Source organism: Paracoccidioides brasiliensis, assembly GCF_000150735.1.
Source record: "Paracoccidioides brasiliensis Pb18 unplaced genomic scaffold supercont2.4, whole genome shotgun sequence".
In the NCBI taxonomy this organism is placed as follows: Eukaryota; Fungi; Ascomycota; class Eurotiomycetes; order Onygenales; family Ajellomycetaceae; genus Paracoccidioides; species Paracoccidioides brasiliensis.
The window spans coordinates 660,573-682,739 of NW_011371361.1; the positions used below are offsets into that span (position 1 = coordinate 660,573).

General features: G+C 46.6%; 7 protein-coding genes across 7 annotated transcripts; 4 read left to right on the forward strand and 3 right to left on the reverse strand.

Moving 5' to 3' along the window:
* Positions 1-1,827: 1,827 nt before the first annotated feature.
* On the reverse strand, positions 1,828-5,271 carry PADG_03714 (uncharacterized protein; the record flags this gene model as incomplete). The annotated part of the gene is made up of 1 exon (XM_010760850.1): positions 1,828-5,271. The coding sequence occupies one exon, from the start codon at positions 5,269-5,271 to the stop codon at positions 1,828-1,830; it is 3,444 nt and encodes a 1,147-aa protein (XP_010759152.1).
* A 640-nt stretch (positions 5,272-5,911) lies between these two features.
* On the forward strand, positions 5,912-7,633 carry PADG_03715 (uncharacterized protein; the record flags this gene model as incomplete). The annotated part of the gene is made up of 4 exons (XM_010761270.1): positions 5,912-6,001; positions 6,095-6,541; positions 6,614-7,358; positions 7,428-7,633. 4 exons carry the CDS (start codon positions 5,912-5,914, stop codon positions 7,631-7,633), a joined length of 1,488 nt encoding a protein of 495 aa, XP_010759572.1.
* Positions 7,634-8,822: 1,189 nt separating this feature from the next.
* PADG_11650 (uncharacterized protein) lies at positions 8,823-9,583 on the forward strand (the record flags this gene model as incomplete). The annotated part of the gene is made up of 3 exons (XM_010761579.1): positions 8,823-8,996; positions 9,051-9,178; positions 9,262-9,583. The coding sequence occupies 3 exons, from the start codon at positions 8,823-8,825 to the stop codon at positions 9,581-9,583; spliced, it is 624 nt and encodes a 207-aa protein (XP_010759881.1).
* Positions 9,584-9,959: 376 nt separating this feature from the next.
* Positions 9,960-13,123, forward strand: PADG_03716 (AGC/NDR/NDR protein kinase; the record flags this gene model as incomplete). The annotated part of the gene is made up of 4 exons (XM_010760851.1): positions 9,960-10,191; positions 10,254-12,187; positions 12,247-12,309; positions 12,362-13,123. 4 exons carry the CDS (start codon positions 9,960-9,962, stop codon positions 13,121-13,123), a joined length of 2,991 nt encoding a protein of 996 aa, XP_010759153.1.
* Positions 13,124-14,187: 1,064 nt separating this feature from the next.
* On the reverse strand, positions 14,188-19,267 carry PADG_11651 (histone acetyltransferase; the record flags this gene model as incomplete). Its single annotated transcript, XM_010761580.1, has 9 exons — positions 14,188-14,275; positions 14,391-14,591; positions 14,661-14,717; positions 14,771-17,793; positions 17,882-18,114; positions 18,412-18,597; positions 18,669-18,961; positions 19,019-19,117; positions 19,188-19,267. 9 exons carry the CDS (start codon positions 19,265-19,267, stop codon positions 14,188-14,190), a joined length of 4,260 nt encoding a protein of 1,419 aa, XP_010759882.1.
* A 403-nt stretch (positions 19,268-19,670) lies between these two features.
* On the forward strand, positions 19,671-20,845 carry PADG_03719 (uncharacterized protein; the record flags this gene model as incomplete). The annotated part of the gene is made up of 3 exons (XM_010761271.1): positions 19,671-19,844; positions 19,905-19,988; positions 20,063-20,845. The coding sequence occupies 3 exons, from the start codon at positions 19,671-19,673 to the stop codon at positions 20,843-20,845; spliced, it is 1,041 nt and encodes a 346-aa protein (XP_010759573.1).
* Positions 20,846-21,223: 378 nt separating this feature from the next.
* Positions 21,224-21,969, reverse strand: PADG_03720 (uncharacterized protein; the record flags this gene model as incomplete). The annotated part of the gene is made up of 2 exons (XM_010761272.1): positions 21,224-21,898; positions 21,967-21,969. 2 exons carry the CDS (start codon positions 21,967-21,969, stop codon positions 21,224-21,226), a joined length of 678 nt encoding a protein of 225 aa, XP_010759574.1.
* Between the last annotated feature and the right edge of the window lie 198 nt (positions 21,970-22,167).

Here is a 22,167-nt window from a genome sequence, read left to right on the forward strand (position 1 = left end):
TTACACGTTGTTCTGGTGATATTCGAAACTGCAGGTTATTGACAAGAATTCCACCAGAAGCGGGGTCATATATATATCTCAGCCGGCTTCCAAACAGAGCCCAGCAACAGATTACTTGAGATAGTTTCATGAGCCCGTCATCCTTATGGACTCAGCTCGTAGTATACATTGTCTAAGCGCCCTTTGATCGAACCGTGGGTCAAAAAATGCGCCAGATGTCAGTTATCACCATCCTGCCCTCCGCACTGCGCTGCATCTGACATGGGGCTTTCGAACTCTTGGCTTAACTACCAGAAGCGTTTCATGAGCTGAATAAACGGGATGAATCTGTTTTGTGCTCTTCACGTTCTATGCGGAGAATTCCCCTTTCGTAATTTCATTCCGCCTGTTGCAGGGGTAATTTGGCATCACAAAGGGACAACGGAATGCGTTTGAGGAGGGAAATCGTCCCTCGCACACTAGAAAAATCCAGGCTTCGTAGGTCGTCGGAGTTTATCAAGGTTCTCCGCCATCCACCAGCTACGCATCGAACACCATTGAAGTGACAATTGTAAGTTATTTTCGGTTAGTTACCTGAAGGGGCACTTCTGATGCTTGTCTTTGTGTCCCAGGTCTGGGACAAGCTGCGATCAGTTCTCCGTTCAAGGATCTGTTGTTCATACATGGGATGCGGGGTTAACGCAAACCGTTTGAAGGGCACGCACAGTCAATTGTTACTTGGGAGGGTCTGACGCAATTGATGTGAGTAATGCGCTGGCCAAACATTGGAAGCACGATACTAACAAGCCTTCCAAGGATAGTTAGTTGATTAACTACAGAGATTCGGAAATCCCTTGTGGATATATGGCATCTTTTTATCGCCTTCAAGGTTGGGATTTGGGTCGGGATATAAAACTTTGCTTTGCTGTTTCTGTATTTATATAACAATTGTCGTAGCTTCGTTCATTTTTTGGTTGATAATCAATCACACACATTTGGACGAACATGCAATGCTTCCAATAATTCACAAGAAAGCAATCAGAGAGAGCACTTAACCCTTCTTCCAACGTTTCCTTTGAAAACTATTTTCAAAACGTGTATTGCCCCATTTTGAAACAGGGTCGCATCTCAACAAAATTTTGAGTCTCCTGCCTGGCACAAAATAAAGTAAATAAATAAATAAATAAATAAATAATAACAAAAACGGGTGAAAGAAAAGAGAAAACTCCTTAGTCAACTAAACTTGTCCACAGATTGGCGGGAAAGTTCAAGTACCTAGGTTTACCAAAAATTCAATATCAGGATAACTGTACCAAGTCAATGTCGCTCACTGCTGGTAAATGTCTGCATTGTATACTGAAGAAAGATGTCATGGGACGAAGTTACGGGACAATTGCTTTCTTAATATGGTAAATTTTGATTTGGATCGAGACGTAGATTGACCTTTAAACTGTAGCTTGCGTAGAGCGGTATTTTCGTTATGTTGGTGAGGAGCGGGGAGAAACATGTTCTCTGGTAGCAATTCTTGTATCTTCTGAGATCAAAGGACATATTGAATGGGGAGATGGTGGTTGACGTCGCGTTTGAATGTTCCTACTTTCTCTTCCTCCCTTTCCACAATCGCCAAACGTATTTTGTCTGAACGCTGGTGGTGAAGGATTGACATAAAACACTGCATAAACAAGGCCTTGACGCTTGATTTTAACAGCATCGACCATGACCCAGTTAATGTGAGACGTGAGGGGATAAATTGCGATGTATTCAACCCAAGCAGATAAGCGTGCGAGACAGGGGTTGATCTCTCAACAAAATTCTGTTCAAAATTACAGCTGAACGAACCCTCGTTCTTCAAGTAAATTCAACAGGAGGCAAACCCCGTTCTTGAACAGCATCGCTAATATTATCACGAAGGCTCTGAAGCGCCTTAATCCATACCTCTCTTGTCTCTGTATGAACAATTGTGTTGCATACATCTAATTTTTCTGAGCTTCCACCATGGTCAGTTTTGGGTGCTTCAGTGGTGGGATTGTCTATCAGCCATGCTAACCAGCCAACTACAGCAACTGCTTTAGCTATGTCCTTCTCCTCCAGCACCACACGTTTCAAATACTTTGCGAGCGCAGCTACATCTTCTTCGTACGGAGGTTCTGTCTCAAAAGCTCCGTACCATTCATCTAATGCAATGCGTAGATCAGGGAGTGTTGACAACTTTTTTGATGTGAATGTAGGCTTTTCCGGACGTGGAGGGAGAGTAAGCTTTTTCTGTTCTGGGATCCGTGGAGTCGGTTTGTGAAATAGAGACCTACGCGTCGGTGGAGGTAGGTTAAGTCCCGCTCGCTTTTGGAGACGAGAGCGTTTGTGCTCCTTGAGTACTTCCCGCCGTATATCTTCAGGCAATGCAGCAAGGAAATCAGCAGAAATTCCACCAAGTTCAGCCTGAGGAAAACTGGGCGCATATAGAGATTCCTGGACAAAAGCTGGTGTGGTTGAAGGGTGTGATTTAATGAAACTCGACTGTAGGAGTGTGGTATTCCCAGTAAGTTTGTTAGATGGTCGCCCACGCGCTCGTCCTGTTCTGGTCTTTGTTGGGGTGGGAACCCTCTTGCTGGCTCTTGAAGCTGCAGTCCGATTACGCCTTGGCGTGCCAAACTGTGGAGACTCCGGCCGAGGACTCAGTGGTCGCTTGTAATAACCCAATACTTCCGCTCGAACATCCTCAGGTAATTCAGCAAGCATTTCGGGATCAAGCTGCGACTGAGGTGGCAACTGTGCCGCCGCCCGAGAGGGTGATTCTGGACGAGGAGACTGATTATGTTTCTGTCTAGGAGCCAATTTCGATCGAATATCCATCGGAAGCTCTGCTACCACCTTAGGGTCCACCTGTGTTGGCAGCATAAACTTCGTCCCTGTCAGGTTCAATGGTTTTTGAGAAGAATCAGTTAAAAACGGAGAGCCTTTAAACGATGCTGGCAAATATTTGCTGGATGGATCTCCTTTTCGAGGAGTGCTGATCTCATCGGGATCTACTGGAATCTCCATTTTTGGAGAAGGACTAGATGGTTTGAAACTGAGCTGCCTCTGACTGCTTTCAACCTTCCTAACGTTACTTTGTTTAACGGGTTCCAATTTTGTCATTTGAACCCCTAAACCCCGCAGATCACCGGGAGAGAATTTGAACCCCCGTAAAATTGAGATGGCCTCCCGCCCAATAATATCGCTGGCATTAGTGGCCACCCCTAAAGCGACGCTTTTGTTGAATGTATCGCATTTGCCATGTCCAAGATGTTTCACAGGTTCTAGTGGTGCATCAGTAGATCTTTTCATGATCCGCATTGTCAACTGTTTTCCCTTAACGAGATTTTCAACGAGTCTTCGATGGAGTTCATCGCATAAACTTTGAACGAATTCTTCAGCCTGGGTTTGGCTGACAAATCTAATACCCCAGCTAATCTCAGCCGATACTGACTTTCGAGGAACTTGTATTCCCACTTCCGTATTATCTATACCTCTGGCATAGTTCCATAGTTTTGCACCGGTTTTGGGTCCTAGGCTGGATGTCAACTTTTCTTTGCTAAGTTCACGGATATCTTTGACGAAAACGACACCAAGTTCTTCCAGTTTCCCTCCCAAACTGTGAGCAACACCTGGAAGATCTTTTACAGTAAGCTCGCCAATGAAATCTTGGACTGCATCAGGTTTCAGTTGAAATTGGCCAGCTGGTTTTGCTTTTCTTAGCGCAACTCTGGCCTGTAGCACGTTGCCACCAATGCCGACAGATATATTGCAGCCAGTTTGCTCTTTAACGGAATCCCGCAATTTCTGCGCTATTTCATCGGCCTTTGCCTGTTCCCGATATATTGAGCCCTCAGAAATACCAATACCGTCCGAACCGCCAGCATCAAGGCAGATGTTTGTGATATCCACAAGAGCTTCGTCGATGCTAACGCTCTGGACAATTCCATCTATTGAAAGTATAACATCATAAAAGTTTCTGCTAGCCTCTTCATATGCAGCAAAGTCGTAAGGAAGTACTTTCAAGTTTGGGCACATCTGCAGGGCACCTTTCATCCACATCCCATTTTTAATACCAAAAGAACGGGCGGGATAATTACAGCTTGCAATTTCAGACCCTGGACCGGTGCCATGTGCGATGGCGACGGGCTGGTCAGCGAGCTCGGGATGTTTTCGTATAGACACTGCAGCAAAAAAGCTGTCAAAATCGACATGCATAATGTATCTTCGTACTCCGGGCACACGTTGTCTAGCAGGTTTTCGTGTTGAACCTTTGTCTTGGGCGGCACTCTGGATCTGGGCTTTGAGTTCAGCTTTCCATGTAGAGAGATGGTGAAGACGTGATTCGCAGTAGAATTGCTGTATGAATTTGGAATTAACCACACTTGAGTTTTGATAATGAGGATCAGAGAGCAACTTCGCATTGTACACCTCAGGGGTCATTGAAGATTTTGTATCAACGTGATTCTGGAGATCATAAACAGGCCCTTGACGCTTGGTTTCTTCCGAGATTGGCGACATGCGTTGCGATGGGGTGATTCCTAGTTCTCCCTGGGGATCAGAACCAGCGATCGCCTCATCAGGAATACCGTCGTTCTGTGTGGGGAACATATCATTTCCAAGGTCACTTTCGACTGCCAAGTTTGGATCGCGGGAGGAAGGGGAAATTGCAGCGGTATCTTTTGTCCCTGATGGAGATATGGCACCAGTAGTTTCCATCTTCTCAGTGATGTCAGCAAACCCAGATTTTATCTGTGAAGTATACCAACTCGTCTCTGTATGATCCCGGTAGTTGCGAAATTGAATGTTGGCCTGACTTTGTACTCGGCCATCGCCTCCAAATGTGAGTACTTTCTGCGACTGCCCCTCATCCACAACCCTAAATTTATCCCACGGTAAAAGGCGTCCAGCTTTTACACTTTCGACCACCCATCCGGGCTTCACGATGCGGTATTTTCTGAATTCCTCTCGCTTCTTTGGTGTCAAGACGCTTGCTAATATATGGGTAGCGGAGGTTTTCCCGTCCAAATATTGAAGAAATCCTCCTCCATGACTCACGATCAAACGGTGAAGATCGTTTAGAGATGGCTGTGTGTAACCGTTAACGTGTGCTACTACTCCACGGAATATAGGCGGGTTATTGGGCGATGATGCGCGGACTTCTGCATCAAGGTTCTGTAACTTCAACTTCTTGCGTCGGAAATAGTCGCCAAAGCCACCGAAGCTTGAGCCCTCATACTCTTCCCCATCTTCATTATCAAACACATCTGCAGCGGACATATATTAGCAGAGGGAATGAATGGGATCTGGAAATTCCGTAGGCACCTACGGTTCTCGATTCTCTTGCGGACAGCGTTAGAGCCTGATTCTAGTCTTGAGCCCATGATGGGGACTTATGCAGGTATAGAGGCATATCTAACACCAGAAGTCCAGACAGAGCAACCGATTAAGGAATGCGACCAAACCTGTGGATATATCTACTTGCGGAGTTCCAAGGCTCCGAGGTTGTGACGCGCATCAACCAGGTTGACAAGAAGCAGGGGCGAAACCACATGATTTAACAACCAAACAATCGCAATAAGCGATTCTTCCAAGATATTAAGCGCCGTCAATTAATTAGTGGGGCCGCGTTTCTTATGCTAGACCAAGAATAGACTAGCGCATATCAAACTCCACTGAGAAAGTGTTTTGCAGCTTGCGACTGGTCAAAGCGTCTACTGCAGAAACTTAATAATTCTGCCGTTTGTTGACTTTGGAGATTTTTTTTTCTTCTCCTGGTCTGTTTTTTTTCACTCCTCAGCAAAACGAATAAATACCTCGCTCGCTCCCTTGTCTTGTTTTTCCTTTGAGTTTTTCCATAGACTTTCTTTTTAATCTTTAACGTCTTCGTATTTTTTCCTAGCATTTCGTCTACCTCAACATGTCTTCCACTCACCCAGTTGCTCTGTATGCCGTGAAGGTGCCACCCGGCGGTATCCTGGTCCCTGCGGCTGCAGGTGCTTCTGCCATGGTACGTACCAGTTGAGCAATCGCTGCGGTTTGGGTTGAATCTATTGTTCTGTCCTGGCCTTTATCTAACGCTTTTTTGTAACAATGAAATTAGTTCCGCGTCACTATGGCCGCTATCGATCCAGATTGTGAACCTGAATTTGATGCTGATACTGAGGGCAAGCCACCCCGCGCTACATTGAAAATCGTCCGACCACCACCAGGAATGGATCTTGACGATGATTCTGATGATAGTGATTATGAAGGAGATTCTGGGGACGAGGATGAAAACAAAGATTCAGAAGATGAGTCTAATGGAGGCCCAAGCGATCCTGCCAAACAGAAGCAAGCTAGGCAGCTTGCTGCGATGAAGGAAATGGCAGATGCTATGGATGAGGATGAGGACGAGGATGAGTCTGACGGGGATGATATTGATCTCAAGGCTGCCATTTCCAATTTAATCAAAGGAAAGGCCAAGGCCACTGGCGATGATGATGAGAATGACACTTCGGAAGGCCTTGAAATGGAAGAAGTAGTTGTCTGCACTCTTGATCCTCAGAAGGTTTGTTCGGAATGCCTCAGCTCTTCTAGATTTTTAGGAGTTTGTGAACTAATCATTGTTTTTTATATGTAGAATTGCCAACAACCCCTTGACTTTGTTGTTGCTGAGGATGAGCATATCTTTTTTAAGGTGACCGGAACACATTCTGTTTATATCACTGGTAACTACGTCATGCCTTCGCATGAACCCAATGGAATGGAGGATAGCGATGAGAGCGATGAGGAGCATGATATGCTCCAGTATGATCTGAGTCCCGATGAAGACGAATTGGTACTCATGGGTGAAGATGACGAAAGCGATGAGCTGGACAATATGGATGACCCCCGTATTACTGAAATCGACACCGATGAAGAGGAAGCTGAGAAGCCCGCTTTCAAGAAAGACAAGAAGGGCAAAAACAAGCGACCCGCAGAGGATTCAGGAGATGATGGTGCCAACCTAGACGACATGATGTCAAAGGCAGGCAAGCCTGCATCTGAGCCAATTACAAATGGCAACACCAAGCTCAGCAAGAAACAGCTGAAGAAGCTGAAGAAAAACAACGGGGAGGCAGTGGAGATACCAGTGAAAACTTCAGAGCCCACCAAGTCCGACAAGAAGGTTCAATTTGCCAAAAACCTTGAACAAGGCCCTACCCCCTCACCCCCAAAGAAAGAAGGTGACAAGAAGGCTTCTACTACCGGTACCCTTGGCGTCAAGGAGGTCCAAGGAGTCAAACTCGACGACAAGAAATTGGGAACTGGCCGCGTTGCCAAGAAGGGAGATCGTGTGTCTATGCGATATATCGGAAAACTCGAAAGCGGCAAAGTTTTTGATGGTAAGTCCCTCTCTATCTTGAACGGCCTGACCTTTTTGGTGGGTTATGTTTAACTAACCGTCTATGTAGCAAACAAGAAAGGACCACCATTCTCCTTTAAACTTGGTAGCGGAGAAGTGATCAAGGGCTGGGACATTGGAATCCCTGGCATGGCTGTTGGAGGTGAACGAAGAGTAACTATTCCAGCCCATCTTGCATATGGCAAGAAAGCCCTCCCAGGAATTCCCGCCAACTCGAAACTTATTTTCGATGTCAAGCTTCTTGACATCAAATAGATTAAGAGTCCGTATTCTAGATTCCCCTTTTGTTCTTTTGCTATCCGTTTTTTTTTTTTTTTTTTTTTTTTTTTTTTTTTTGAGATCTCCCATGAAAAGTTTTTGCTCCTAATTTTGTCTAGTATTTCATTGGAGCAGGCTGCTATTTTCTGTATTGGTGTCCATCCTATTCCATCCCCCTTTTCTTTTTCTTTTGTGTTAATTGCCGTGGGTTCCTTGATGATCTGGTGGTTTGTTTCCCCTGTCCGTCGGGATCATGGGTATCTGACTTGTATATTGCACACCGGACATTTATTAGGAATCCGAACATCATAATGGAGTTGACAAAGGAATCGGTTATTTCGCTAATTTTGCATGCTATCTGGTTTATTTTTTTTTAAGTCGATGCAAGACCCAAGGGTGTTGCAACTCTCTCTTTTGCTCAGTTTTTCATTGCCTGGTGTATGTGCTTCCTCAAAGCTGCACTATACTGTAGATTTATTTCATAATTTTATCGAAGAAATAACTACTTCGTAGTTAGATATATGAGCAATCCTGGAAGGGCGTTAGATTTTATTATGGAGCTGCCCTACGCAGGTATTAATGTTGGAGCCTAGGCTTCCTATTATGGACTAGCGCACCGCACAATAGTATATAGCATCCCTGAGATAGGCTACCAATACCACTTCAGACGTCCAACAATTAAAGTGTTTAAGACCTTAGGGCTTGCCTCAACACGTGATGTCGGGGTATCCGGCGATTTGAACAGCCCCAATTTCTTTTGGTGTTCACTGCGTGTCTCTCGTTTCTACCTATTTTCAGATATACTGTGTGAGACAAATTGACTGGATGGTTTGACCGTTTGAATATGCGCTGTTACATCACTATCTCGAATCCGAGTTTTAGCCCTTGAAATTTCCAATCCCGCTGTACAATTTCTCTTTAAGATACAGTGTCAGCACCTCATAACCTCCCAAGGGTCCGCAGTGAAGGGGGAGAAACCTCTTATACCAATCAGTTCTTGGAAGAAAAAGGCCCAAAGCAACGTGTTGTCTCCAGGGTGCACAAAATGGAATTTTACCTCCCGCTAACAGAGTCGTAAGATTGGGTCAACCCGACGGAAATCGCTCCAGTTCTTTAGCAGAACCTCGAGTGCTCTCTTCGGAAAATGCAAAAACTATTATCTATTAATATTATTCGAGTAGATGAAATGCCCTACCTGGGGTCCACTGAAAGGCCACTCGCCACCGATGGCGCATTTTTAAGATCACAGACCTCCCTGCGAGCTGTTTTCATGATTGACAGCAAGTTCATATCCTTCATGGTTGCGAACCTGTCGAGCAAGAGACTGGGACTAATCCCAGTACCTGCCTTGAGGGATCAGGTTCTGATGTTGGAATTCATGTTGCGATTGTGATCCGATTGCTCAATCCGACAGACAGCGATTGAAACGGGTGAATCGAGCCTTGACCATCTGGGTCCCGGACCAACGCTGTTTCTCCAAGCGGAACAACGGCTAATGGCCCGCAGAAAGACTTGGAAAGGAAATATAATGGTCAAACCCATGTTGGGATTGATTTACCACTTTTCTTCCAAGAGAACATACATACGACTAACTAATGCTCTGGCTCTTCACGGGCTTGGTACAGGATTCGCACGCACTATGATCCTCAGCGTACCACCGCAAAATGGTATTACCTCTACCAACTAGGGTATCCGAAAATGAACTGTTCGCTTGAGATGGAAATGGTTCGAAGAGAAGATTCTGCAGACAATAGGCACACCGGGCTTGTCGTGTCGGATGATACGCGTGAATGCAGCACGCTGTGCTTCTTCTGCTACAGTTTCTTACCTATCATGGAACAAGAACCTCCGACCACTCGCTGGCAGCGGGGGCAGCGCTTTCCTGGCGCCGTGTTTCCACATGCTCACCTCCCTCAGTATGGACATAGATATACGACAGCGCAGTGAATCGTTTGTTCGCATTTGCCTTCTGGGATGTTGTATTGAATTCTATTACTCAGCAAGAGGGAGAGAACTGGATGACGGTTGTGCTTGCTAGTTGTGAGTTGTGCGTCACTTCCTAGTGTGGGAAGGCCTCTCAGCTCCAAAAAGAGAGAAAGAAAAAAAATTCTGTCAACGCATTTTACAGACTTCAGCTTCATCATCTTATATATCAACATCGTTGGCCATTTTATGGCACTAGCAAAGCTGCAGTCGCTATCATACAAATTCTTTTTCATTATTTCATAACTTATTCACGCAGCCAGAGGTATTTGGCTCCCTCTAGGCTCGCGTCACTAACATTCTTTTCACATATGATTGCATCTGATGTTTCAGTTGGATTATGACGACTGGTCAAAAGAGGAAGATACGGACGTCCAGAAGCTTTTTTGGACTTCTTTCTCCGAATAAGGTCGTCATCCTCGAAGGAGACGCCGATACACGTTGCATTGGCTCGCTCACATCAACTTCGGACGGAATTGCGGCGGGTTCTGTAGGCAAGGAGAAAGTCAAGGCTTTCATCAAAAGAAAGAGCTCAAGTCTGTTATCCATGCTGAAGTTGCGAGGCAGCGGAGGTAGTTGCACTCTTCCTCCATTTATATGCAACGTTTTACTTACACTCATTTATAACGTGTAGACTCCCGATCATCCACGCGGAGAGGATTCTACCAGGGGAGTCCAGATGCTCAACCGGGAGGAGACCTCGCATCTTTTGGGCCGACTGCTATGCCCAATGAATTTCCCCCACTGCAAAAGACACCATACGGCGAGTTGGGGGCCAATTCGCCGTCTCCGATATATATGCAAGAGGGATCTTCTAGGGTGTTCTCGCGGCTGGCTGCAATTTCACCATACGTTGACCGCGAGGGAGCGCAGCAAACGTGTCCAGGAAAGTATTTGGAGGTTCCTCAGACACAAGACTTGGCAGAAACGAACGACAAGCATCCCTTGTTCCGCGTTCGTCGGAGTCAGTCAAGTCCGGGGCTCTCGCATCGGCTCTCTCAGAAGCTGTCAATGACTTTTGTCCAGCCAACTGTTGTTCATCGTGCCAACCTACGATCAAGGCCTGGGATCCCAACTATACCAAGTGTGCAGGCCCAATCCAGTACAGTTGGCCCCGACAAGCTTCGAGATGAACCGCAGGATGACTCCGATCCGTCTACAGCTACCCAAAGCGGAAGTGGCTCATCTCCATTCAGCCAGTCTACAAATCCGACTTCTGATGGCACCCCAACTTCATTGCAGTTTGCAAAACCTGAAAATCTGAACGGCAGTAACAAAACACTGGATAAAAGTGATCTGGTATGTACCAGTTCTGACCGAGAACTGCAGCATACGAACGAGGCCCCCCCTGTTGTTCCATCCATACTCACTGTCGAAGCAACTGCAACTGCGAAGATATATTTTGAAACTCATTTCAGCTCGATTTTTTCAGGCGATAGCCCGCGTGCACAGCGATATCGGGAGTTAGAGGAGAAATTGTACTCGTTACCCCTCACTTCAGAAGAGCGAGCAAAAACTCGACAGGCCTGGAACCGCCAGGAATCTGAGTACCTGCGCCAAGACCGCGTTCTCAAAACGCGCTGCAATTTCCTACGAAACGGTGAGAGTGTCTTAATCGCGGGTTATGAAGTCATTAAGGTCCTCGGGAAGGGCAGTTTTGGTGTTGTGCGTCTCGTCAAAGAAAAGAGCATGGATTCGCATAAAACAGCTGTCGCAGATGCTGGGAGGGCCACCCCGAGGAGTGACCTAAGCTACATCAAAGCTAGTGCGATTGAAACCTTGAGATCAGCGGTGGATGTGAGAACATCTCGTCGGAGAGATATCAGCAAAATGAAAAAAGAAGTTTACGCCATGAAAGTCATCCGCAAATCTGAAATGCTGAGGAACTGCCAGGAGGGACATCTGCGCGCTGAGAGAGACTTTCTAGTTGCATCTGAGAAATCTAGATGGATTGTACCACTCATTGCAAGCTTCCAAGACGTCAATAATTTGTATTTGGTCATGGATTACATGGTTGGGGGAGATTTCCTGGGTCTGTTGATCCGGAAAAATATACTGTCTGAAGATGTAACGAGATGGTATGTGGCAGAGATGGTGCTTTGTATCGAAGAAGCGCACAGACTCCGGTGGATACATAGAGACGTGAAACCCGACAATTTTCTCATTTCTGCTTCCGGACACTTGAAGATTTCTGACTTTGGGCTTGCGTTTGACGGTCACTGGTCTCACGATCAGTTGTATTTTAATAATCATCGACATTCTTTGCTTAAGAAGCTGGGTATCCATGTCGACGGCGATTCACAGGATCAAAAGGAAGCAGCTAAAGCTGCGGAGCTTCAACACGAGAAAGGCAGCAACAGATCTTCTGGGACAAGCGAAGATGGCGCTCCTGAAATACGTGGACCTGGTCCGAACGAAGACATCTTGCGCTGGAAGAATTGGAAGGAAATGAGGAAGCTTGCAAGAAGTGTAGTAGGTACAAGTCAATATATGGCCCCTGAGGTTATACGTGGCGATTTATATGATGGCAGGTGTGACTGGTGGAGCGTTGGTGTAATTCTCTACGAGGTAACTAGTTAAACGTCAAGCCCTCTATTACTTACTATGGGTGTCTAACTAATCACCAGTGCCTGTATGGGTTTACCCCGTTTGCTGCCGAAACCCGCCATGACACCAAAGTCAAAATTTTGGTAAGATAGGGATGAACCTTCTAATTTGATTACTCCTCTGACTTAATGATAGAAACACCCGGAAACACTATACTTTCCAGTCGAAAAGGCCTCAGACAGATTAATATCTGCCGAAGCAATCGATTTGATTGGACAGATGCTCCAGGAGAAGGAATACCGCCTATGCTCGAGAAAGTATATGCTGAATGACTATGTCCACTCAAAGCGACTTCCTGGAGAGCTTCTTAATCGCCCAGCGGACAAGCATAGCAGAAATTATCAAGGATATTACGTCTATCCTGATGATGCTGGTGATATCAAGGACCATCCGTTTTTCAGAGGTATTAGATGGGAAGAACTTCATTATCGCAAACCACCATTTGTTCCCAAAGTGAAAAGCTGGGAAGACACAAAATATTTCGAAGATGAAGAGCCGATCAGTGACGTAGAAGATGGCTCGAGCCATGGCGATTCTTGTCCTGAAACCGAAGCTCCCGATCCGGCTGCTAACAACCTGGATTCAAGCCGTACAGTTCATGTGATGGACATCGGAGCTCAAACTGACGGTCCTAAGGCGTCAAGCATGAAGGAGGTACTGAACAAGAACGGCAAGGCAGAACTTGAGGGTAACGGACAGGAAAAAACTCACAAGAAGAAGAAAGAGCGGAAGCGGCCAAGGGACAAAATTCTACGCGACGAAACGATCGGTCGGCAGGCGCTGAATCTTCGCAAAAGAGGGGCATTTTTGGGATATACGTATCGACGTCCCAAGGACTTTCTGCTTGGGTTTGAGAATGAGCGTGGGAGATCTTTGGTCGGACACGTCGAACGTTAAGCGCTAATAATTCAGTCTATGGGACCTACACATATGATTCCTTTTCTTTCTTGTCCACAGAGCAATGGACACCAATTCACACCGCTTGTTAAACATTCCCAATTGTTTCGTGGCAAGTAGTCTATGCCTTTCACTTTCTGAAATCAGCACCCCCTGTGTATGTTTTTTGGACATGAGTTATTTTGCTTTTGGCATTGGTCACTCGTTTAGCCTAGTTACTTGGGGTTGCTTCTTTATCTTTATCCGACTGCCACGCTATAGAGTGCGAGATCGGCGACGTTATTATTGTTAACCTCCAAGGAAAAAGGAGATAAGGGGTTCTCAGAGGGCACCGTCTATTTACGTCCACTTGTATTCGTGGACATTGCTAGAACAGCTTCTACAAGGATTGAACACGGAACTCCTATTCTGCTCAATGGCTCAATGTAATACCTTCCAACATTGATCTTCCTTAGCAAACTGGGCTCTCTTCCACGCGCCAGGGATATGTAGTTTGTATCGTAAACATGTATGTACAGCTACCCATGTAGGAAAAGATGAAAGAGCAAAAAAAAAATATACCGTGGTATCTTTCCGGCCGTTGCCCCCGATGTTGTCTGTCAGGTTTATTGTTCTTTGATCCATAACAACCGCAGAAGGAAAGGAAAACAGATAAACAAAACGGAGTGAGTTAGTATGCATGAACCGATACGTAGCTTGTGCATATGTGATGCGAGAAGTGTGGAAATTAAAGGACTTGTTTGGGGGAGGAAGGGGGGAAGAGTTGTTAAATACGATATATGAAACCACTGAAGACAACTTTGAGTTAGCGATAGGACAATGGGGAGCTATAAGTAAATACAAATAAACACTAGAAAGTGGGGAAAAGGAACCATCGACCAATTTCAAGGAGGAGCACAGTTAGTGAGGCGGAGGGAACGTCTCATGGGGGAGGTATGGGGATATTGAGCGCTGTCGGATGGTGTGCTGTGGTCAGTTACAACTGTGGGTAAGCTTAATCCCAGAGCTAGCCTGTGGATGTTTCGTGGAATTAGAGATAGGGAAAACGGTATTCGCAGATTCGACTATAGCGCTGGAGGTGCTCCCATGGCAAATGCGGAGCCGCTAGTACCGTCTTCGGCCTTCATCGTACCGTTCAAGAGGGGACAGAGCCTAAATGTGGTGAGTGGCCAAAATGATAGGGGTTTTAGGTCAGTTTATGATCAAAAGATGAGTTGGGGGTTGTTATTTCATTTCCGGGGATTGATAAGATGAATATTTAGCGCACTTTTTGTTGGTTTTGATGTGTCCGACTTGACCACAGTTTGCGCATTTTCTTTGCGTCCCTCCTCCCTTCGGGCCAGTCGCGGACGGGGAGGCCACAGCCCCAGGGGACCTTGCGGGGCTGTCAGTCGTGATGCCTTTTTGTCTCTCGCGGGCATGGCGACGCTCCTTGTTGCGTTGAAGGCGTTGAAGTTCGAGGTGAAGCCTGAGAAATGCAAGTGTTAGATTGTGATTAAAAGTCAAGAGTCAGGGGTGAACATTTAGGGGGCCATACTGTTTCACGCGGCGAGCATCTGTTTCAGGGTCGCCCGTTGGTTTGATATCACCAAGTCTGGATATGTTAGTCATTTTTCCGGTAGTGGATATGTTAATGAAGATACTCACATGAGGTTCCGCGACTCGGCTTCATGCCGCTGCTTTGCGTACTGTTTGATCACGCGGGGATCCTTAACAATCTCCTGAACTTCATCGTAGCCGCCCTTCGAGTTACGTATCTTGCGTGTAATTTTCATAATCTTGCCAGTCTGGCTGGAAGTGCTCATGCGGCTAAATTGACTGGTAGTCTCATCGTCACGGCGACCTAGCCCCGGAGTTGGGCGCTCCGATCTCGCTCTTGGGTGAGAAAATATCTCATCTGTCCCTTCTTGGTCAATATCACTTTCATCATCCGAGTGTTCAATAGTGGAGGATAAGCTTGATTTTTGTGCATCCCAAACACGACGGATCGACTCCTCATAGGATTTTTGCTGTCGAGCAACGTTGTAGCTATGGCCACCATTCTCTTTGAGTCTCTGAGCATCCAGTTTATCTTCAACACTCTCCCCAACAGCCCTAAAGCCTCCTTTCATAGAAGTTTTGATGAAGCTAAACCCTTCTCCGCGCCCAGTGGGATCTCCTTCTCCATGTATCTGTAACATTGCCTTCCCCTGAGTGGCAGATAAGAAATGTTTGGTGGTTTTCCACGGGGCCAGCTGTTGTTCCAAGCTTTCACCCTCCTTCTCATCGTCATCTGCATCATCTTCATCGTTGTCGTAACCTGCGTCGTGAAGGTGTTGCTGGCCAACCTGCATAGCTTCAAGAAGACAAATGTCTTCTGGCTTTACATAGCTGCGCAAAACATCCTCATCAGGAATAGGCTCTCCGGGTCTCATCTCCCATTCTTTATGGTCCTTGGAAAACTGTAGGAATTCTTTCATTTTTTGTCGATTCTGCATATCGCTTGATTCCGGGAAATGTTCAGTGATGTCAGCAACGCTGATCCTGTGGTTCTTATTTTTCCTGAGAAGCCGATAGCATATCATCTTCAGCCGATTCTTGGCGGCTGTTGTGACCTTCCGCGAATGCGGACCCGGTACATCAACCGATGGGAACGCTTGACCAGCGACGTATATGTATTCAATATTCCTGATGTAATAACTTGACCCATCAATACCAGTGCTGTTGCGTATCACAAGGAAGTCGGTTGGTTTTGCCTCTTGTTGAAATACAGGTGCTCGGAACATTCCAGTCGCTATCGTGGCGGTAGTTTCTCCAGGATCAATGTGCCCAAATATGGAGAACGGGCTTTTGTCCTGGGGTAGAAGTACAGCAGTCTCTCCAATCTCAGCCTTAGGGCGAGCAGGATCCTCCATGTTCTTCCGTCGATAGTAGTTGATGAATCGGCTTCCCATTCCGAAATTGGACATCATTGTTGGATGCTCTTCAGAGTACTCCAGCAAAAGAACGTGTGAATTATCAGCAAGAGACAAGGATTTTGTTGAACTGTATAAAGTCTTTACATCTTTGCCCCTCTGATGCTTTCGCTTAATATATAACGGCTTTTTGAAGTAAACGGGGAGATTCGGGAAAAAGCTTAAACTTGGGCGATGGAAAGATCGAGCCTCTTGTCTGGCGAGTTTTGTTTTGTAGTACGGCCATTGGAGACGGACAGCTGGCAAACTATGCTCAAGCGCCACACTCCCGAGAGTGCTTCTAACTTTGTTTTGATGGTTTTCTTTGAGCATATCGTAGGCATCGTCATTAGAGATATTGTATCGTTTAATCAGACGTTTTGTGAAACTTCCAGCCATTTCATCTCGATTCACAGCCCCCAGATGTTTGGGGCTTTGTAATGCTGCTTCCGTCGCGCGTTCGTCGAGCAATAAGTACGGGTCATTCATGTCAAGATGTATCTTCCTAGCAACCCCCGCGGTCGCACTGATTGGGTCGTCAAAATACGGAATGTCTATTTGAGAGTAAGCAATGTAGTCCTTAGGCGACTTTTCCAGTTTGCGCTTTTTAGCTGGAGGGTTAGTCTCAAATAACCATTCATCATCGTCTGTACCAGGCTCCTCATTTTCCAGAATGTCTGGGACGGCCTCCGTCTTCTCTTCCTCAGACACTGGAGTCTTTATATCCCAATCAGCGCAGAGAACTTGAAGGTCTTGCATAGTAACTCCACCAGGGAGCTCTTCGTCTGGGTCATCAGTGATATCCATTACATCACTTGAACTACACGACGCGTCGGTAAGAGGAGTAATAACGACAATGGAAGGATTATCCGCATCCAACGCCCGCTTCTGAGTTTGGCCAGTGGTGCGAAACGCTCGTTCCTGGTCCTGAGCCAGCTCGAGATTGAGTTTTGTAGGAACAATCCGTTTCGGTGGCTTTAGGGGTGATTTTCCCACAAAATGGGACTTCTTCGGAGGTAGAAGTTCAAGGAATCGTGGCATTGCATTCCGGTCAAATTTGGGCCAAAGAGAAGCAAGGAGCTCCTCATGGTTCTCTGGGGGAGCGGGAGGGTTATCAGGCCCGTACGTCGACATCGCAAAGAGCGCTTGCTGGAGCTGGTATTCCTTGAATGTAGCTGGATCCATATCTGTAGGAGTTACAGTAGAGTCTCTATTCTGTTCATGTGCGGTTTCTACCATCCCATTCTCCTTTACCGGTTGCGTGGCCTCGAGTGGATCAACAATGGAATCGGGAACCATCTCGTCAGACATAGCCTGTGGCAGAGCGCCATTTTGATCCTTCTGTTCACCTACGGGTGATGACGGGACATCCCCAAATAAATCATCGAGTTCATCCCCCACGGGTTGACCTTCCATATCCCCTGCTGTCAGAAAACCTTCCAGGCCTTCCATTGCTCCCCACTCGTCATTCACCTCTCTCGTCTTCCCATTTTCGTCCCCAACGTGAGGGAGACCAATTTCTTCATCCGGAAGGTCATCATCATCATCAATATCCTCGTAATCCACCGCGTCGTCTGCCTTCTCCCCGGGCTCCAGTTCTCGCTGTAAGAAATCAAATGAAGCGTCGTTAGTCGGCGCGTTGATCTGGCGCATCACATGGTTGAAGTCCTCATTATCGGACTCTACCCCATCGGAGCCCGTCGCATGTGGCATCTTGTCTCGCACTGATCCTTTTGTCTTTGACTTGTCAGAGGAAATCGCTTGCGGAGTGTAAACGGCCGTCGTCGACATGAAGTGAGATTAGGACAGGGCAAGATTGCCTTACTGGCAAGGTGAAAGCCGAGTTTTCATCGAGATCGGAACTTGGAGCCAAATAGAGATGTAATTCCCGGCTTCTCAGCAGGTAGCAGTGGAGGTGACCATCGATAGGGAGTTTGGCGAACGGAGGGAGAACAAGAAGCTTGTATGGTACGATTACGGATGACGGAGTCCAAAAGCGGCGGAGATGGAGGATGTCACGTGATACGAGGATGAATGCGGAAAGGAGAATGTTCTGAACTGGCAGCTCACAAGGTTAACTCACCACAATAAATATACATGGATGAGGCTGTGTTGATGGGAATAGTTCATATGCATTATTCACGTATTACCTAAGTTCTGGTGTAAATTGTGGATTCAAATTACTTGCTTCACTGACTGAAGAGGTATCTAGCAGAAGAGTATTAGATTTAGACGGGAAAGGGATTAGTGAAGAAACCACCGCAGTGAATTAATAAATGAAGGTTTCCCTTTAAAGAGAATTGATATTGAATCCTCCTGTATAAATACACAACGCCTTGCTCGCCCCATCCATACAATAGTGCATGGCTAAGGCTTTCTTCCCACCCTTGACAATTGTTGCAAGTTGCTTCAGATCGGATGTGCGCGGTAAATATAAAACTAGATGTTCAGTAAATGCTGAAAACTCGGAATAGAGTGTTGCTAGGGAGTACGGTTGCATAGTCGATAGGTCGAATACATCATCAGCGCGATATGCAGGCCCTGGTACAGCAACTCGTTAGAAAATATAACAGGTTGGACTTCAAGAGGGATGAACATGGATTTAGCTTTACCTCCCCAAGGCGGACTTGCAAAAATTACACTGTAGGGCGACAGCACGCTCAATTGATGTTTAAGAATTTGCATACAGTCCCCTTCAAACCAGGTTATCTTGTCATCCACGCCATAAACTTTGGCATTGTGCTTTGCACACTGGAGAACGGCAGGCTCTTTCTCAATGGCGTATACTCTCTTCCATCTTCCAGATTGCGCAAATGCGATGGTATTACCACCTGCGCCAGCAAACGCGTCTACAAGTATGTTTCTGTCCTTAGGAGCAGAGTCAGCCATATGCTGTGCGATTTTCCTTAGAAAATAGTTAGAATGGAGACTCCAGCCAATTTAGATGCTCCGATTTACGTACTGTGCGATTGGCTCTGGGGTGACGCCGAACCAGGCATTATCCGTCAACCAAATACCGTCGTCATACTTGGAGAAGATTGTGTAGCGCTGGACCCAGTAGCTATACTATCGGGGTTAGTATAACTGAAATAGCCTGGTATATACTCCATACAAACAGATATCGAACTCACTTTCGGATACCTGTAGGAACTTCTGCTCTGCTGGAATAGTGATGGGCTCCTGCAGGCGGTTCATCATCCGAACTCTCCATGCCAGCAAGAAAAATGATTAGATTCCTGCTACTACGCCAGAGCCTGATTCCATAACATAGCTCTAGTAGTGTAATTCACTGCGTACCTCTGTACAGGGCATATATATTATTGAGAAGTCTGAGGAATTAATCGAATTAATCTCGATGTCTTCGACGTTTTTGACAAACAAATTAGTTAGTTACTCTGACGTTGGAGTTTGCGCTGTTTGCATCCTCCGCCTTGAACCTTGAAATACGCTCGCTGCTTGCGGCGAACAGACGAAGGCAGCCTACGATTTACAACAGCCAATGCGACAATACACATTCTTGCTTATGACTGTTACAGGGACAACCAACACAATTAGGACATATTAATACGGTTTTGTATTCTGTTTAGTCGAGGCCTTTGAACTAAATACGTGCCATGTTCGGCGCCCTCAATCGTTTCATTGCCCGTCTCGACTCGGAGCCTGCACAGCAGCAACAGAGTTATTTCAGAGACAATCCCCATGGCTTCCAGGTCCTTCGAAATAAAGACCCAGAACTCCCTCTGGAACCTTGGTTCGACTTTGTAATTGGAATAAACGGACACATTATTGTACGGGGGTTTGTCCTTCTACGACAACGGCTGTTTGTTACATATTGACACTTCTCGTAGGACGAACCAGACCCGAAACTTTTCGCAACTGAGATTCGCAATTGCGCAGGATCTAGCGTCTCTTTCGAGATTTGGAGTGCAAAGGTGTGTTGCTCTGAAATTCTTGGCCAGCTGGTTGATTTGGTCGCGAACATTCTACAACTGACCAATGCCTCCAGGGCCAACGGACACATACCGTGTCAATACCCATTCCCTCCGAGAACCCAACCCTCGGTGTGACTTTCCAGTTCTCCCCTCTTTCATCGACACAACATATATGGCACATTACAGAGATCCCTTCTACGTTGAGTCCAGCCTATCAGGCTGGGCTTCTCCCGCATTCAGACTATATACTCGGAACACCCAGCGGGACCCTCCGTGGGGAATCTGCGCTTGGCGAACTTGTCGAGGATCACTTGAATCGAAGCCTTGTGCTATGGGTATATAACAGTGATTTTGACGTTGTCAGGGAGGTCGAGCTCGTTCCCATACGAGGATGGGGCGGAGAAGGTGCGCTGGGCGCAGTGCTGGGGTATGGTGCCCTTCACAGACTGCCTGTTGGCTTAGTAGAGGCGGTGGAGGGGCCAGGAGAAGTTGTTTTCGAAACACAAGACCACGAGGAACATCGTGGACGAAATGAATCTGCACCATCCGATGGCCCTGGGGGTAATTTCCTTGTACCCGCCAATATGGTTTCTCCGCCTCCCTTAGCTTCACCGTTGAGCAATCCAAACGCACCAAATTCAGCACCAGTGAGGCATGGCCGTAAGTCCCGCCATGCCCATCATGGCGGACATGTAGCATTTGATGACTACTTCCGTGAAAGCGAGCAGAGAAGTAAAGAGGAGGACTTTGTATCATCGAGGCATGCTTCGCCAATACCTCCACCACCAAAAACTAGCGGAGATCATATTTCTCCGGCCCAGGTAACCGCAACGGATAACACTGAGACGACGGGATAGATATTTTTTTTTTCTACCATAGAGGGGATTACGTTATGTAGGTGGCATGCACTCGGCGTATGGAGTTAGATATTCTTCTCCGTTTTGAAGATATGGTGGGGTTAATCTATTTCTCACGCTGGGATACCTAATTTTGTAGTATTACTATGAATAGCAATGTATAGCCAATGACAAATGAGTCTTCATCTGTAAATTGTAGTTTTTATATTATCAGCAAGTCAAAAGGAGTGCAATCTGGTGCTCAAATACACGTCTAAAAGAAGTCTCTACATATACAGAGAGCTGTAGTAACAGCAATGGAAGATGGTAAAGCCCGCCGTTCTGGCTTAACTTTTGCTTTTTCTCATTTTTAGAAACCAGGTCCTGAGAGAGGGTGCCTTAGTTCCCCTTCCTCACCCACTCCTCCAGCTTTCCTCTCCCTTGTCCTATCTTGCTCTCCATCCAAACCCGGCCATAGCCACTGTGCGCAACAGCCCTCCTCCACGAATCCTCCGCAGCATTGCGAAGCTGGACATGCTTCTCCGCAACCCCAGGAATCTTTTTCTCATACTCAAATACGAGATTCGACACATTCTGCATCGTGACGGGCAGAAGTGTCCAGGCCGCTACGATGCCCACAGCAAGCGGCGTCGTCGTCCGTAGGAAAATGCCGCGGTTTCGAGACGCAATTGATCCGGCCATGGAAGCTACAAGAACGTAGATGCTACCGGGCAGCAGGCGCTCCCCAGATTCACGCGAAGGGGCCAGTGATGCTATCGCGTTGGCGATGCGGGTTTCGGTATTGAGGGCGCGTGAGAGGGCGTTGTTGAATTTGTTTTCGGCGACGAGGATGTGTGCGTACAGGAAGAGGCGGGCCTGGCGGACTTGTGGGGCTAGTAGGTCTCCTGTTGAGGTAGTAGAGGGTGAGGGCTTTCGAAGTGTTTTTGTGGAGAGGAAGGGTTGCTGTGGTTCTTTTTCTTGGAACTGGGATTGAGGTTGGGATTGGGGACCGGATTGTGGCTTTTCCGCCAGAACCGCGGGGGATTCATCCTCGTAAATGGGTTTTCGATGTGACTAAGTAGATGGTTAATTCATGTTCCCAGCCAACTTAGATTCATTGTATTCCAAGAGGATCCCCGTACCATGTTGCCTAATGTCGTCTAGGATAAAAGAATTGGAGGGAGTGAGCTGCTGCTCCGGTGACAACCCTGTCCTTGAATTAGCTTTATCATGGAAATAGAGAAGTAGACCATACCTGCTAGAATATTAAACGCAAGGAGTTCCTGCGATTAATGGACGTTGCTGTCCAATTGGCGCTCAATGCGTAGGAACAAAAAAAGAAA